The following is a 16,202-nucleotide window of genomic DNA, read 5'->3' as shown; positions in this document are numbered from 1 at the left end:
CAAATTCCAGAGAGAGCTGGAAATGCTCACCTGGAGAAGGGAAATTCTGGGGAGAGCTGGGAATGCTCAGCTGGATCCAGGGAAGGGTCCAAGGGGAGCTGGGAATGCTCATCTGGAGAAGAATCCAGGGAGATCTGGGAATGCTCACCTGGGGAAGGGAAGGATCCAAGGAGAGCTCAGGGCCCGAAGGGGCTCCAGGAGAGCTGGAGAAGGGATTTGGACAAGGGATGGAGGGACAGGACACAGGGAATGGCTCCCACTGCCAGAGGGCAGGGATGGATGGGATGTTGGGCAGGAATTTTTCCCTGTGAAGGTGGGGTGGAATTCCCAGGGAGCTGTGGCTGCCCCTGGATCCCTGGCAGTGCCCAAGGCCAGGCTGGAGCACCCTGGGACACTGGGAGGTGTCCCTGCCATGGCAGAGGGTGGCACTGGATGGGATTTAAATCCCCTCCCAACCCAAAACCACTCCACAATTCTCATTCACATTCAGCTTTGGCCACGAGCATTATCCAGATTTTTCTATTAGAATGTGAATGGAATTTTTACTTCTGGGCCAGGTCTGGGGTGTTTAAGGTGTCTGAGCCACACAGCCAGCTCACCAGCCAGCTTTAAAATCCTGATTTGCAGCCCCTTTGTGGGGAGGGAGAGGAAGGTGGGTGTGGAAGCAGCTCTTAGGAGCAGATGTGCAGTAAAATTCCCGTGGTCCTGTGGAAACCATGGATTCGGAGCATTGTCCATGAGTGTGTGGCTCCAGGGAGCAAACCCTGCCTGGGGTCAGGGATCCTGCAGGGATGCCCATCCCCAGGCTGCTCCTGCTGGGGTGTTTGTAGCCACAATATTGTGAGGAAAGCTCTGATCTGGGAGAGAGTTTGTGGTGGTGAAAGCCCCAGGCTGTGCTGGAGCCGTGCCAGGAGGCAGAGCCCCTCACCCCATGGGAATGGGAGGCACTCCATGGGAATTTCCTGGCAGAAGAGCTCTGGTTTTTATTTATTTATTTCATTTCCAGTCCAGAGCTCCTCAAACCCAAACCTTGGGAAGTTTCATGAATTGTCCTCTGAAAATATTTGGCTGGTTTTTTTGACTTCTTTAAAACAAATGTGTTTGTTCACCAATGGATTTCCTTAGGGATACATAAATATGGGAACTTTGTGTTTGGGGAGATTTCATTGCTGAAATTTTGGATTTCATTGCTACATTTAGGATGTGATCTATTCTTAAATCAGTATTTTAAATAAATCAGGGGGTCTGGGTTTGATCTGCTCTGACTTTGCTGACAATTCCTTGATCCACATCAAAGCATTTCACTGATTTTATGTCTTTTTACTTGGTTTGGAAGGAAATTCCATCTAAACTTTCTCACCTGGCCCCAGGGAGGGCTCTGCTTTGCCCGGTCAATCTGCAGCAAGTCCCAGGGAAAAGGCACTCCAGCACTTAATCCTCTTCCCCCTGGAAATCCCATCAGCATCCAGCTTAACTTTGTCTTTGGGAGGGATTAAATTCACACAGAATCCCAAGTTTTGGTGCTAAAATTGGTTCTTGACTGGGGAGAGCCTTTGGCAGCAAACAAGTGTGATTTGGTTTGGGAAGGAGTGGTTTGGTGTGGGATGGGGGGGGTTTTATTACAGCATCCCATTTCTGATGTGTTCTGATGCTGGAGTTACCCTGAGACAGACTGAAAAATGAGAATTGCAGCAGTGATGTGCCTGAGGTGCTGGTGGCTCTGTGGGCAGGTTTTTGGCCAGGTGGGAATGCTCAGCTCCCCAGAAGGTGTCCCAGGCCTGTCTGGAAGGTAAAACCCCTTTTGTTGTCTGTTAGTGATACTTCTCCATGATAAACTCTGGGGATTGGTCCATGATGCCCTTTCCCAGTGGGTCCCATACCCAGGGTGACTCCATCCCTTTGTTCCTTTTCCCAAACCCTGCCCTGCCTTTGGAGAGCCCATTCCCAGAGCTGATTCCCTCATGGTTCTGATTTGTCCCTTTTTCTCCCCATTTTTCAGCCATCTACAACTATGAGGCCGTGCAGGACGTGGAGCTGTCCCTGCAGGTAGGGGACACTGTTCACATCCTGGAGATGTATGAAGGTAGGTGCAGCTCACAGGGGCTTTGAGAGGAAAATAGGGACAAATCAAGATTATTTTTCAAATTTTAGATTGTATTTTCAACTCCTGTTATACCCCAAAGCACAGATTTGTTGTGTAGTGGCTGCTGTTGCCTCTTAATTTTTAAAATAGTGTTAAAATGCAGAAATGCAGAGGGTTTCTCATCTCTGTGCTGTTCCAGGCAGAGTTTATCAAGGTCAGGTTTCACCAGCATCTCAAGGCAGCACTAAAAGGGAAAGAAACATTTAATTCTGGCTGTTCACTGCTGGTTTCACCTCTTTGCTTTGGCTCCTCTTTGGGCCAGGCCAGGCATCTGTGCTCATGGTCCTGCTGGAAAATAAGAATAATAATTTTAAAAAAACCCTTAGTTTTTAACCTGAGTGAGTTCTTGATCTGAGTGGATGGTAGAAAAGGAGAGGGAAGGGCTGATTAGTTCATAGTTCATGTTGTTTGGTGTTGTAATATCACAAACTGGCATTAAATGTTTAAATGCTCCAGTTGTGGAGCTTCCATGCCCTTTTTAGGCTGTTTCTCCTCGTCCTTCACTGGGACATTTTTCATACCTTAATGTAAACCACAGAGTAAACAAAGTTCTTAATTTAAAGATTAAAATGACTCTTGAGTGTTTCAACTCTCCCTATCAAATTTGACTCTTTGACAACGATTTCAATATTGAGACTGGAACAGAGCCATTCAGTCATTTTAAGGAATGCTCTGGTCACTGCTTCCCTCTCCAAAACTCAAAGGTAAAATATAAATCCAATTATTTTCAACAAGCAGCATTGATTTGAATGAAGATTCTGTGCTCAGGATCAGCACTGAGAACAGGGAGCTGCTTCTTTTTCATTTGTTCTTGGCCCTTTGTTCCCTTTCCATGCTCAGAGCTGGGAGCAGCTCCCAGTCCTGGCAGATTCTGTCGTGGTTTTACCCCCTGTGGGTGATCGTGGTGGGGGAGAGGGGAAAAAGGGAAATACCCCATGGAAATCACTGATTTATGACATGGTTCTGCAAAAAGACACAGAAAAGGGGGAGGAGAACTCCCTCAGGAAGAGGAGGCATCTTGGACTTGCCAAAATTTGGGAGATTAACTTCTTTCTCCCTATTTTTAATTTTTTTATAATTGTTTTGCCCCTATTTCTTGTAATCAGTTCAACAGAGACAGGAACAAGGAATGAATACATAAATGGCACCTTTTTTTTGGCCTGAAATCTCCCAGTTTGGAGCTTTGTCAGGAGAAAATTGCCTGTGAATAGTTTGGGAGAGACGTGAATGTTTTCATGTGTGGAGGGGAAAGTGATGGCTCCCAGATGCTGAGCCATCAGTGGGGAGCAGGAATCTGTGGCTGAGGCACCTCAGGGCACCAAAAATTCCCTTTTGTCAGCAAGAGCAGCCAGAAATCCAGGCCAGACAGTTGGGAGTGTACAGGAGGAGATGCAGAGATGGTGACTCTGCTCTAATTTCCCATAAATTCACCTCAAACCCTCCCCATTCTGATATTCTGCCTGCCTGGGAGGAGCTTCTTATTCTTCCTGAATCTCTTTTTTTGGGATATCAGCTCTCAGCTGTGTTCCCAGCTCTCTGGGGGTCTGCTTTGGAGGATAAACATTCTCACAAGAGGCTTTTTCTGCTCCTTTTCATGCTAATGCTGCCTGCTCACCACTAGAGCTGATAAAGACTGGTTTTGTTCCTCTAATCACTGCTCTTATCTGGACACACAAGCCTCGAGTGAGGAGAAGTTTCCATGGAACCAGGGCGGGGGCTCTGTGGGAGGAAAGGCTGGAATTGCCCTGTGGAGGCATTTTTGGGGCTGGGAGATTCCCCATGAAGTCATTTTTTGGAGGGTTGGGACATGCCCTGTGGAGTCATTTTTTAGGGTGGGAGATGCTCTGTGGAGTCATTTTTTGGGGCTGAAGATGCCCTGTGAAATAATGAAATATGTGAATATGGGAAATATGTGAAATAATTTGTGGCGGTTGGGACAAGCCCTGTAAAATCATGTTTTGAGGGGTTGAGAGATGCCCTATAAAATAATTCTTTAGGGTGGGAGGAGGAAGGCCCATGAAGACATTTTTGGGGCTGGGAAATTCCCCGGGTAGTTCTTTTTTGGGGTGGAAGATGCCCTGTGGAATCATTTTTGGGGCTGGGAGATTCCCCATGAAGTCATTTTTTGGGAGGTTGGGAAATGCCCTGTGGAGTAATTTTTTGGGGCTGAAGATGCCCTGTGAAATAATGAAATATGGGAAATAATTTTGGGGGGTTGGAGTAAACCCTGTGAAATCACTTTTGGGGGTTGGGAGATACGCTATAAAAGAATTCTTTAGGGTGGGAGGAGGAAGCCCCATGAAGGCATTTTTGGGGCTGGGAAATTCCCCAGGTAGTTCTTTTTTGGGGTGGAAGATGCCCTGTGGAATCATTTTTGGGGTGGGAGATTCCCCATGAAGTCATTTTTTGGGAGGTTGGGACATGCCCTGTGGTGTAATTTTTTGGGGCTGGAGATGCCCTGTGAAACAGTTTTTGGGGATTGGAGCAAAGCCTGTGAAATCATTTTTGGGGGTTGAGAGATGCCCTATAAAATAATTCTTTGGGGCTTGGAGGAGGAAGCCCTGTGAAGGCATTTTTGGGGACTGGGAGATGCCCCATAAAGTCATTCTTTAAGGGGTTGGGACATGCCCTTAAAATTGGTGTTGGGGGTTTTTTGGGGGTTGAGAGATGCCCTGTGAAATAATTTTGGGGGGTTGGAGCAAACTCTGTGAAATAATCTTTGAGGGTTGGGAGATACCCTATAGAATAATTCTTTAGGGTGGGAGGAGGAAGCCCTGTGAAGGCATTTTGGGGCTGGGAAATTCCCCAGGTAGTTCTTTTTTGGGGCTGGAGATGCCCTGTGAAATAATGAAATATGGGAAATAATTTGGGGGGGTTGGAGCAAACTCTGTGTAATCATCTTTGGGGGTTGAGATAATAATAATTCTTTGGGGTGGGAGGAGGAAGGCCCATGAAGGCATTTTTGGGGCTGGGAAATTCCCCAGGTAGTTCTTTTTTGGGATGGAAGATGGCCTGTGGAGGCATTTTTTGGGGCTGGGAGATTCCCGTGAAGTAATTTTTTAAGGGGTTGGGACATGCCCTTAAAAATGGTGTTGGGGATTTTTTGGGGGTTGAGAGATGCCCTATAAAATAATTCTTTAGGGCTTGGAGGAGGAAGCCATGTGAAGGCATTTTTTGGGAGATTCCCTGAGTAGTTATTTTTTGGGGTTGGGACATGCCCTGTGGAGTCATTTTTGGGGTGGGAGATGCCCTGTGGAGTCATTTTTGGGGTGGAAAATGCCCTGTGGAGTCATTTTTGGGGTGGAAGATGCCCTGTGGAGTCATTTTTGGGGTGGAAGATGCCCTGTGAAGTCATTTTTGGGTCACCTTACCTTGCCCATAGCTGAGGGCATTCCCAGGCTGTCAGTGCCATCCCTTAGGGGTTCAGGGGGGTTTTGGGGCTGTGCAGAGGCTCTGGGTGCAGCAGCAGCCCCTGGGTGTTGTCACTGTCACTGCCCAGCCCGGGATGCTCAGGAGCCCATCCCACCATGGCCCCAGGGCTGGTGCTCCCGGTGTTCCAGAACATTCCTGCATTTCCTGCTGTTGGCAGGCAGCAGCGGTGCCTTCCTCAGCCTCCTGGAGTTCTCTGTGCTCTGGGGTTGTGGCTCTGCAGGGATCCAGGTGGATCCATCCCAGCTGGGCTCTGGTGTTTGCAGTGAGTGTCATCTGGTCCCAGACACAGCCCTGAGAGAGCTGAGCTGCTCTGGGGCTCAGGCCCAGGCAATAAAGGGGATTTTGGGTGCATTTTGGGGCAGCTCTGAGCTCTCAAACCTCTCCTGAAGTGGCTCCCAAGCCCTCTGGGCAGTCCCTGCAATCAGGTGCTGCTCCTGTGCTGCCTCACAGTGCCAGGAAACTTCCGGAAATTGCAAAATCCCTGCTTGATTGTGGTGCAGCTGCAAGGGCTGGAATCACAAAATATCCTGAGTGGAAGGGACCCACAGGGATCATCCAGTCCAACCCCTGGCCCTGCACAGACACCCCAAAATCCCACCCAGACTGGGGCTGAGGCTCTGAACATGCTTGGCCTCTTGTTCTCCAAGCCCCAGTTTCCAAGTTAGGCTGATGCAGTTGGGGTGGGTGGTGAGGGCACTTGGGAAGATTTGGGTGTGATAACAGAGGGGGTGATAAAACAGGGGGTGATAACACAGGGAATGATAACACAGTGGGGATAAAACAGGGGGTGATAACACAATGAGGATAAAACAGGGGGGGATCACACGGGGTGATAACACAGTGGGGATAAAACAGGGGATCACACAGGAGGTGATAATACAGGAGTGCTCACATGGCGGGGATAACACAGAGGGTGATAAAACAGTGGGGATCACACAGGGGGTGATAACACAATGGGGATAAAACAGGGGGGATCACACAGGAGGTGATAACACAATGGGGATAAAACAGGGGGGATCACACAGGCAGTGATAATACAGAAGGGATCACACAGGGGGTGATAACACAGGGGTGGATCACACAGGGAATGATAACACAGGAGGGATCACACAGGGAGTGATAACACAGAAAGGATCACACAAAGGAGATCACGCAGGCAGTGATAACACAGAAGGGATCACACAGGGGTTGATAACAGAGAAGGGATCACACAGGGGTTGATAACACAAGGGGAATCACACAGTGGGATCACACACAGCAGGGATAACAAGGCAGGGAATAACAGAAGGGGATGACCCAGGGAAATGGATTCATTTTTCTGACCTGCAGCTCCCCTGTGCCAGGGATTCATCAGGGGGTGACATCCCTGGAAATTCAGCTCCAGCTTGGATAAGGGACATAGGGAAGGAGGTCAGAGGGAAACCACAGGCTGAGCAGTGTGACTGAAGGTTCCAGATATTTCCAGTACAAGCTGTCCATGGAGTCATTGAATGCTTTGGGTTGGAAGGTTTGTTAAAATCGTTCTGTCCCACCCCCTGCCATCTCCCACTCTCCCAGATTGTTCCATCCTGGCCTTGGGCCCTTCCAGGGATGCGAACACTTGCAGGGATGTTTCTGTGTGCCCGTAACAATCTGGGTAGGACACCTGAGAGCTCTCAGATCTCTTTTCTTGGATCCTTTTTCCTTTTATACATACAGAGCCAAACCCACTGCGGATCCCGGGGCTGTTAGTTCAGGTCCCACACTGCAGAACAAGGTTTTGTTTTCCCCTCGTGTCTCTGCCTGCAGAAGGGCAGGAGCTCTGGACAAGATTTCTCCTTCCCCTGACAAGAAGACACTCAGTGCGTGTTCCTCCTGCCTGCCAGGGGTTCAGCACTGTGCACCTGCTGCACAATACAGGAAAAGCAGGGATTGGAAAAGGAACCTCGCTGCCTCCAGGACTTTGGAGGCTGCTGCAGTGCAGGGAGTCTGTCCTTGAGCAGGGAGCTGGGAGGATGCTTTGCTGTTGAGGGGAACCTCTCCCAGTCTGCAGGATTGATCATGATTGTTGTTAGCTGTAGGATTTCAGGGGAGCTGTGGGTGGAAGGAATGTGTGCTCACATACCGTGACCCCTGGCAGGTTCTGTTCTGCTGGAAAGAAGTTTACCTTGAATTTGTTCCTGCTTTCAGTCAGCCCTGGGGAGGGTGAAGCAATGCCCTGAGTGCTGTGGGACAGGACAGGCCCCCAGGAGGAGGAACAGGGACCTTGTGGTCCCACATGTGACCTGGCCTTGCATCACAGGGGAGAGCTCGATCATCACTGCGGTGTTGTCCTTAGATTTTTTCTTTTCCATACTGCATCAAATCCACTTATTGAAGGGTAAAGTTGAGGACTTGATCAACTAAAAAAACCCAACAAAACAACAACCCCAAACTTTTAGTAATTTCTTTGCAAGTCTGCTGTTTTTTTGTTTTCACTCAGATTTCTGTCTGAGTGTTGGAGCAGCTGAAATTTTTCATGTCATCATCAACTGCAAAACCTTTCTCCATTTTTAGCCCATCTCTGCTTGGGGAAAACACTCAAAACACTTAAACAGATTTAAGATTTAAGCAGATTTTGGGTTTCTTTTTAAGAAGAAATCACGTAATTAATTGACCACTGCCCAAAGACTGATGTTCCTGTTAGTGATGGATAAAGTTATTGAAGGTGGGAGCAGAATTCCGACACAAGTTGCATGAGGTGCTTGCAGAAACAGCTTTGCACAATCTGGCCCAATGTGCTTTTATGCAATGATTGCAAAATATTTTACAGGAATGGGGGGAAGGCCAGGGGGCCCTTTGAATTAGGAGGAAGTTGTGCTGTCAAAGGGCTGAACGTGTTAAATGGGATTGAAATCCCTCCTGGTAAATGCCATGAGCTCTGTCTCCCACCCTGAGTAATTTGTGCTTTCCCCTTCAATTAATGACAACTTAGATAAAAATAGAACCTAAATCTTCTCATCCCTAATCCAGGACATCATCCATGGCTCCATGAGCAATGGATAATCTTGTTTTCCTCCTGTGGAAAGAAATGGAATTTCTTCTTTCCTCCTAACTTGTTACTGGAATATTGGAAGTTTTGAGGTGGAGGTACCTACCGATTGCTGGAGAAAGGGCACAAAGCTGCATTTCAGAAAATAAATAAATAGAAATACAACCACATGCATATAAAAATACTCCAAAAAACCTGAATTAAATCATTCTAAGCTCTAATTTATGGTTGAGGAGTGTCAGATCCATGGTTCTTTATAGAACTTTCTTTGATAAATATAGGAATATTGGAGGGACCAACAATAAAACCACAAAAAAAAAAATCCACAAAAAAAAAATTAAAACCGAACCCAGAGAAACCAGTCTCCCCTCCTCTCTTCTTTGCCTGATTATTCCCTTAAACCCCTTTGCCTTCTTGATGCTGCCACTCAGCTGGACATAATCTCCTTGGATGGGCTTTAATGTCCCTCCCAACCCAAGCCAAGCCATTCCATGGAAATCCTGGGTAAAACCCAGGTGCCAAAGAGAGGAGAAATGTTCTCTCAGAGACATCTGCTCCTGAGGCCTGGGCAGCACAATTGTTGCTTCTGTCTTACAATTTTTAGATCTTATCAAGGTAGGATTGATAAACAGGATTTGTGTCAGGGCAGGGAGCTCAGCTCCTACAAACAGAGCTGTCTTCCCAGGAGTGGATCCCAAATTGGTGTTGTAGAGAGGTGGTGAGAATCACAATTTGTATTTAATTGCTGTCAACAGGAACTAATGAAATACAAATATCTGTGTTTGCTTTGCCAGGCTGGTACCGAGGATACACACTCCGCAATAAATCCAAGAAGGTACGACCTCACTTTTGGGTGGCTCCCATTTTAATTTCTCACCTTGCCAGACCCCATCTGGTGCTGAAAACTCCTGTATTTCTTGTCTTAACCTCAGGCAGGACTCCTGTCCTTAGTGACAGAAATCAATGACCTTGAGCTGAAAGTTCAGAGCCATGTGTTGGGAATTCCTCCATTGGAAGCATGAGGAATGCAGTTGGAGCTTCCAAAATTACCTGTTCCCATCTCCATACAGGAGATTATTGCTTTATCATGATGCTCTGGGACCTGTGCACATCCAGCATTAGTTATGTTTAATGGGAACATCAGACTTTTGACTGGAAAATATTCCAGAAATTACACATCCCTGGCTCTCAGCCAAGCTGCTGGAGCTTGGGCTGGAAGCTGCCTGGAAGTCCAGGTTCCCCCAGGAATGCTGGCACCTCTCCTGTGGTAACATCCCCCACAGCTTCTGCTTTTAGGAATAAAGAGGGGAGAAAAGGGAACAGAAAAGGATTCCAGCATTTCCAGAAGGTTTCTCTGCAACAACAAAAATTTGGGAATTTCTGCAGGTGCTGGTGGTGGGAGCTCTTCTAGGGAGCACAGGGTAGCCTGACTCCAGGAATATTTCATGGCAGTGACTGATAATTTTCAGGAATTTCCAGCATTTTCTGCAGGAAGATGAGGGTCATTGGTGTAAAACAAGGAATCAGCGTCTCTGAGTTGCCCGTGTGGAACCTGCTGCTCCTCTCTGTCCTTTTTTCCTGGCATACTGGGACATTTCTTACTCCTTTCCCCCGTTTTTTGTTAAATGTCTTTCTGTCACATCCTATCCCACAGTAGGATTGATTTATTTAATTTCTCTCTTTATTTTTAGGGCATTTTCCCAGAAACTTACATCCATTTGAAAGAGGCCATCGTGAAGGACCGGGGGTAGGTTGGCACTTCTTTGGCAGCAAAACCCAGGGAATTTCATTCCCTTTAAACCCCAAAAGAACCAATTTATACAGCTGTGGCTGTCACAAAACCAGGGTGTATCTCCTGAGCTGGACTAGCAATGCATAATTCCATTTTTCGGAGCACTGACAAAGCAGAGCAGTGGGGAGTAGGGGCAGCAGGAGATGATTTGCAGGGTTGAGGAAGCTCTGCTGGACAAGTCAGTAGTGGGGAGGGTCAGTCCGGCTCCATCCAGCTCCCCTGGGGACTCCTGGAAGCCACAGCAGACTCCTGCTGGCAGCCAGGGCCCAGCAGGAGCGTGGATTCCTTCCTGTCTTGGAAAACACTGGAGGAAATGACTCCTCCTTGGATTCCTTGAGCTGTATCTGTGCTCGTAAAGTGAGAGCAAAACAGCGGCTGCAAAGGAAGGAACTTTATAAAACACTTCTTTTCAACTCTTATTTTCAAGTAACTGTTACCATTGCATGTGGGGATTCTTCCAAATTTAATTTCTGTCTCTTTATCCTGCGTTTGGAACAAATCCACGGGGAATAAGAGGAGTGAAAGAAGCTTGAAGCATTTTGCATTAAAAATGGATGATGAATGTGGATGTGTGTGTGTTGAGAACAGCTTAAGGGTCTTGATATCATGTGTGAGTGAATTGTGTGAACATCAACTCCTCTGGAATTTCCATTTTTACATTTATCAAAAAAGGGTGTTTTCCATTAAGTTCAAGCCCTGAGTGTGAAAACTCTCTCTGATGTATCCCTTCTCCCCAGGCAGCACGAGACTGTGATTCCCAGTGAGCTGCCCCTCGGCCAGGAGCTGACGGCCACACTGCGGGAGTGGGCAGTGATCTGGCACAGGCTGTACGTGGTGAGTGCTGGGGCTGTGAGGGGAGATCAGCCTGGGGGGAGTGGGCAGTGATCTGGCACAGGCTGTACGTGGTGAGTGCTGGGGCTGTGAGGGGAGATCAGCCTGGGAATCGGGGCTGTGAGGGGAGCTCAGCCTGGGCCTGGTGGCTGTGAAGGGAGCTCAGCCTGGGAATAGTGGCTATGGGGGGAGTAGGCAGTGACCTGGCACAGGCTGTACGTGGTGAGTGCTGGGGCTGTGAGGGGAGCACAGCCTGGTAATGGTGGCTGTGAGGGGAGCTCACCCTCTGAGGGGAGCTCACCTGGGCTGGGGCCTTGGGGGGAGCTCAGCCTGGAGCTGGGGCTGTGAGGGGAGCTCAGCCTGGGGCTGGGGCTGTGAGGGGAGATCAGCCTGTGAGAGGAGCTCAGCTTCTGAGGGAGCTCAGCCTGGGGCTGGGGCTATGAGTGGAGCTCAGCCTGTGAGGGGAGCTCAGCCTGGGGCTTGGGCTGTGAGGGGAGCACAGCCTGGGAATGGTGGCTGTGAGGGGAGCTCACCCTCTGAGGGGAGCTCACCTGGGCTGGGGCCTTGGGGGGAGCTCAGCCTGGGGCTGGGGCTGTGAGGGGAGCTCAGCCTGTGAGGGGAGCTCAGCCTGGGGCTGGGGCTGTGAGGGGAGCTCAGCCTGGGCCTGGTGGCTGTGAAGGGAGCTCAGCCTGGGAATAGTGGCTATGGGGGGAGTAGGCAGTGACCTGGCACAGGCTGTACGTGGTGAGTGCTGGGGCTGTGAGGGGAGCACAGCCTGGTAATGGTGGCTGTGAGGGGAGCTCACCCTCTGAGGGGAGCTCACCTGGGCTGGGGCCTTGGGGGGAGCTCAGCCTGGAGCTGGGGCTGTGAGGGGAGCTCAGCCTGGGGCTGGGGCTGTGAGGGGAGATCAGCCTGTGAGAGGAGCTCAGCTTCTGAGGGAGCTCAGCCTGGGGCTGGGGCTATGAGTGGAGCTCAGCCTGTGAGGGGAGCTCAGCCTGGGGCTTGGGCTGTGAGGGGAGCACAGCCTGGGAATGGTGGCTGTGAGGGGAGCTCACCCTCTGAGGGGAGCTCACCTGGGCTGGGGCCTTGGGGGGAGCTCAGCCTGGGGCTGGGGCTGTGAGGGGAGCTCAGCCTGTGAGGGGAGCTCAGCCTGGGGCTGGGGCTGTGAGGGGAGATCAGCCTGTGAGAGGAGCTCAGCTTCTGAGGGGAGCTCAGCCTGGGGCTGGGGCTATGAGTGGAGCTCAGCCTGTGAGGGGAGCTCAGCCTGGGGCTTGGGCTGTGAGGGGAGATCAGCCTGGGAATGGTGACTATGGGGGGAGTGGGCAGTGATCTGGCACAGGCTGTTCGTGGTGAGTGCCAAGGCCGGGGCTGTGAGGGGAGCTCAGCCTGGGGCTTGGGCTGTGAGGGGAGATCAGCCTGGGAATGGTGGCTATGAGGGGAGATCAGCCTGAGGCTGGGGCTGTGAGGGGAGCTCAGCCTGGGGCTGGGGCTGTGAGGGGAGCTCAGCCTGGGAATGGTGGCTGTGAGGGGAGATCAGCCTGTGAGGGGAGCTCAGCTTCTGAGGGGAGCTCAGCCTAGGGCTGGGACTGTGAAGGGAGCTTGGACTGTGAGGGGAGCTCAGCCTAGGAATGGTGGCTGTGCAGGGAAGCTCAGCCTGGGAATGGTGGCTGTGAGGGGAACTCAGCTAGGGAATGGTGGCTGTGAGGGGAGCTCAATCTGGGAATGGTGGCTGTGAGAGGAGCTCAGCCTGGGAATGGTGGCTGTGAGGGGAGCTCAGCTAGGGAATGGTGGCTGTGAGGGGAACTCAGCTAGGGAATGGTGGCTGTGAGGGGAGCTCAATCTGGGAATGGTGGCTGTGAGGGGAGCTCAGCCTGGGAATGGTGGCTGTGAGGGGAACTCAGCCTGGGAATGGTGGCTGTGAGGGGAGCTCAGCCTGGGCTCTGCAGGGAGCTCTGTGCCTCTGCCTGGGGCAGAACTGAGTGATGGAATGGGGCCTGGGGGTCTCAGAGTGTTCAGCTGTGCCATGTGACAGAGGCAGGGTGACGCTGTGGGTGTCCCTGCCCTGGAGCAGCAGGGCCTGGCACAGGTCACACTGTCACCGTGTCAGGGCTGCCTGGAGGGCCCAGCTCACCTGGGAGATCCAGGCCCTGCTCTGCCTGTCCTTGCCAGCCCTGCACGAGGGCAGGAAAGCCCAGCTGGGCACAGGGCTGGAGTGTGACACAACTGTGGGCAGGGTGGGCTCTGCTGGGCTGGGAGGGCTGTAGGAACCCCATGGACTGGCTGATCCCCACCCAGAGCTCCCCTGGGAAACAGGGACAGGGGAAGGGGCAGAACCAGGGATGTGTCGTGGGGGGAGAGGTGACAGAGCACATCATGGAATGTTCTGGGCTGGAAGGGATCCCTGATCCAGCTTCTGGCCCTGCACAGACACCCCAAAATCCCACCCTGGGCATCCCTGGAGCAGTGTCCAAACCCTCCTGGAGCTGTGGCAGCCTCGGGGCCGTGCTCATTCCCTGGGGAGCCTGGGCAGTGCCAGCACCTCTGGGGGAAGAGCCTTTCCCAAAATCCAGCCTGACCCTCCCTGGCACATTCCCAGCCATCCCTGGTCCTGTCCCTGCCCCACAGAAGGAATTCCTTGGCTGCTCCAAGGTCTCCCCTGTCTGGGGCTCTCAGCAGGGTGGGGAAGGAGCTCTCATGTCCCAAATCCCTGAGCACAGAGTCCCCTCAGCAGTGTCACAAGCTGCCACTGCAGGGATCTGAGGACTGTCCTGCAGCAGGTGCTTCTTGCTCAAAGAAATGAATCCACAGGGAGTTGCTTTATTTTAAAGACACATTAAAGAGCCAAATTTGATTTTTCTTTGAGCAGCAATGAGTTCAGCCTGCACAAAATGTGCTCCAGTACTTTAATTAAGAAGAGGGAGTGAGTTGAAATGAGCTCTAATCACCCAGTGCAAGTTTTCCTATTGGAAATTTCACCCGGCCACAAATAAGTTTTGTTTGTGTGCCACGAAACCACAAGAATTTATTCCACCCTCTCAATTTAATGAGAAGCTCTACGTGATGGTATTACTGTGTGAAAAGAGAGTTTTGTTCCTGGCATTTTTTATTTCTGAATAACTTTCAGATCCCAGCCTCAGAATCTGTTTTTTTAACAAGCAGAAATCTTTCATGTTCCTGTGCTTAACCACAGTCTTAAAATAGGCTTGGAAAATGTTGTGGTTTAAAATGGATTTGAGTTTATTTTATTTTCCCTGCAGTATGTATTAAAATATTTTTTTAAAAAGCTAAAGGAGGAAGGAGGCATTTGAGGAGAAAAAGGAAACATGAGGGGATTTTTTATTTTGGCAGCATTTAATTTCACTTCTTTAATTTCTGTGGGTTTCATTGCAGCAGTGGCTTTATCTCCACTGCAAAATAAATACAAAAATGGGGAGAGTTTTTAATTGGTCTGCTTAATAGGAATTAGCTGTGGAGATAACTCAGGTCAAATTGAGGTCTGCTCTGAAAATTCACACGAATTGCCTTTCTTTGCAAGCTTTTTTATGTAAGAACATGGGGTGGGGATTGTTTATGAAATAAATCTCAAATATCTTTTCTATGGTGCTAAAACCCCAAGCAGCCCCATCAGCACCTTGGTGTTCACCCAAATCACAGGCAGGATTGTTTTCATACCTTTAAATTGGAGGGAAATATGAGTAGTTTATGTCATCCCTGTTCATTGCAGAGATGAGAATGGGGAGATAATTGCAATTAGGTTCTTTTTGTGCTGGGTGGGAGCAGGGGGGTTTGTAGCTCACCATGAACAGCTGCAGCCCCCAGGGAGCACCAGAAGCACCACTGGCTGTGGGGAGATGTGACCCAAACCCAGCTCCTGGCCTTTGGGATCTCAAACCCAGGGAAGGCTCTTAATGCAAAACCAGGCACTGAGTTAGGCTTGAATTTCTCCTTTGGAGCTGAATAACCTCAGCACTGTGCCAGTGACTCAAATCTGTGGCAAAAGAGTCAGAATCCTCCCAGGAGCTGCCCCACTGAGGTGGCAGAGAGAGAGAGGGAAGCCTGGGCTCCCTTTTTAATGGGTTAAATGTCTTCCCTGACACTTTAACAGCTTATTTACTTATCTAAGCACACACTGCCACAAACAGGGTGGGTTACCACATAGCCATGTTTAATTACAGCCTTGCAGCTTGGAGGTGCAGGAACAAGGTGTGGGGATGGGACTGATTTTGTGAGGGTGGAACCAGTGAAGGGCATGGGAAGTATTTTCATTAATTAGAGATGGGAACAGGAATGCAGGAGGGGACTCTTCACCAGGCAGGTTTTGTTCAGTGTCCTTGTTCAGTTGTGCTCCTTTAATATAATTTCTCTGTCCCTTTTATAAAAAACCTCCATCAGAGCAGTCTGGAAGTGCTGGAAATCACCAGAGATCTATTTTTAGTGGGTGAGGTTTTTCTGCAATAATGTCCCAGGGAAAGGTGAAGCCCTTAAAGACACTTAAAAGATCTTAAAGGCACTTAAACCTTGGCAGTGCCAAGTGCTGCAGAATTTACTGGGTGGCTCTGATCTTGTGGTGTCACAAAGTGCCAGGTATTTTTAGTTCAGTAAAACTTGTGTGGCTCTGCAGCTGCACACATTTCAGAAGGGTTGCTGAGCTCAGGTTCCCAGGTTTTCTTTGATTAAAATTGCCCTTTTTTTTTTGCTTCAGAACAACAAAACCACACAGTTCAGGCATGTCCAGCAGCTCACCTACAGCCTGATAGAGTGGAGATCCCAGATCCTCTCTGGGACCCTGCCCAAGGATGAACTGGCTGAGCTGAAGAAAAAAGTCACTGCCAAGATTGACTATGGCAACAGGTGAGCTCCAGACTCCACCTGCAGGGCAGAGGAGGCTCCCAAACCCCAGGGAAGGCTCTTAATGCCGAGCCAGGCTCTGAATCAGGCTGAAGTTAGGTGAAATGGCAGCTTTGACTCCCTCAGACCTCGTGGCCACCTGGCAG

General features: G+C 49.9%; 1 protein-coding gene across 1 annotated transcript in view; it reads left to right on the top strand.

The window, feature by feature from the left end:
- Window positions 1-16,202, top strand: part of DOCK5 (dedicator of cytokinesis 5) — an 80,533-nt gene that overhangs the window by 13,997 nt on the left and 50,334 nt on the right. Inside the window, exons 2-6 of the mRNA XM_058820236.1 lie at window positions 2,000-2,083; window positions 9,380-9,420; window positions 10,277-10,332; window positions 11,115-11,211; window positions 15,911-16,059. Coding sequence (XP_058676219.1) covers window positions 2,000-2,083; window positions 9,380-9,420; window positions 10,277-10,332; window positions 11,115-11,211; window positions 15,911-16,059 — 427 coding nt within the window. The remainder of the gene's footprint in view (window positions 1-1,999; window positions 2,084-9,379; window positions 9,421-10,276; window positions 10,333-11,114; window positions 11,212-15,910; window positions 16,060-16,202) is intronic.

Source organism: Ammospiza caudacuta, chromosome 26 (genome assembly GCF_027887145.1).
Source record: "Ammospiza caudacuta isolate bAmmCau1 chromosome 26, bAmmCau1.pri, whole genome shotgun sequence".
In the NCBI taxonomy this organism is placed as follows: Eukaryota; Metazoa; Chordata; class Aves; order Passeriformes; family Passerellidae; genus Ammospiza; species Ammospiza caudacuta.
Note: the sequence above shows the minus strand (reverse complement) of the source record. Positions and strands in the feature narration are given on the sequence as shown.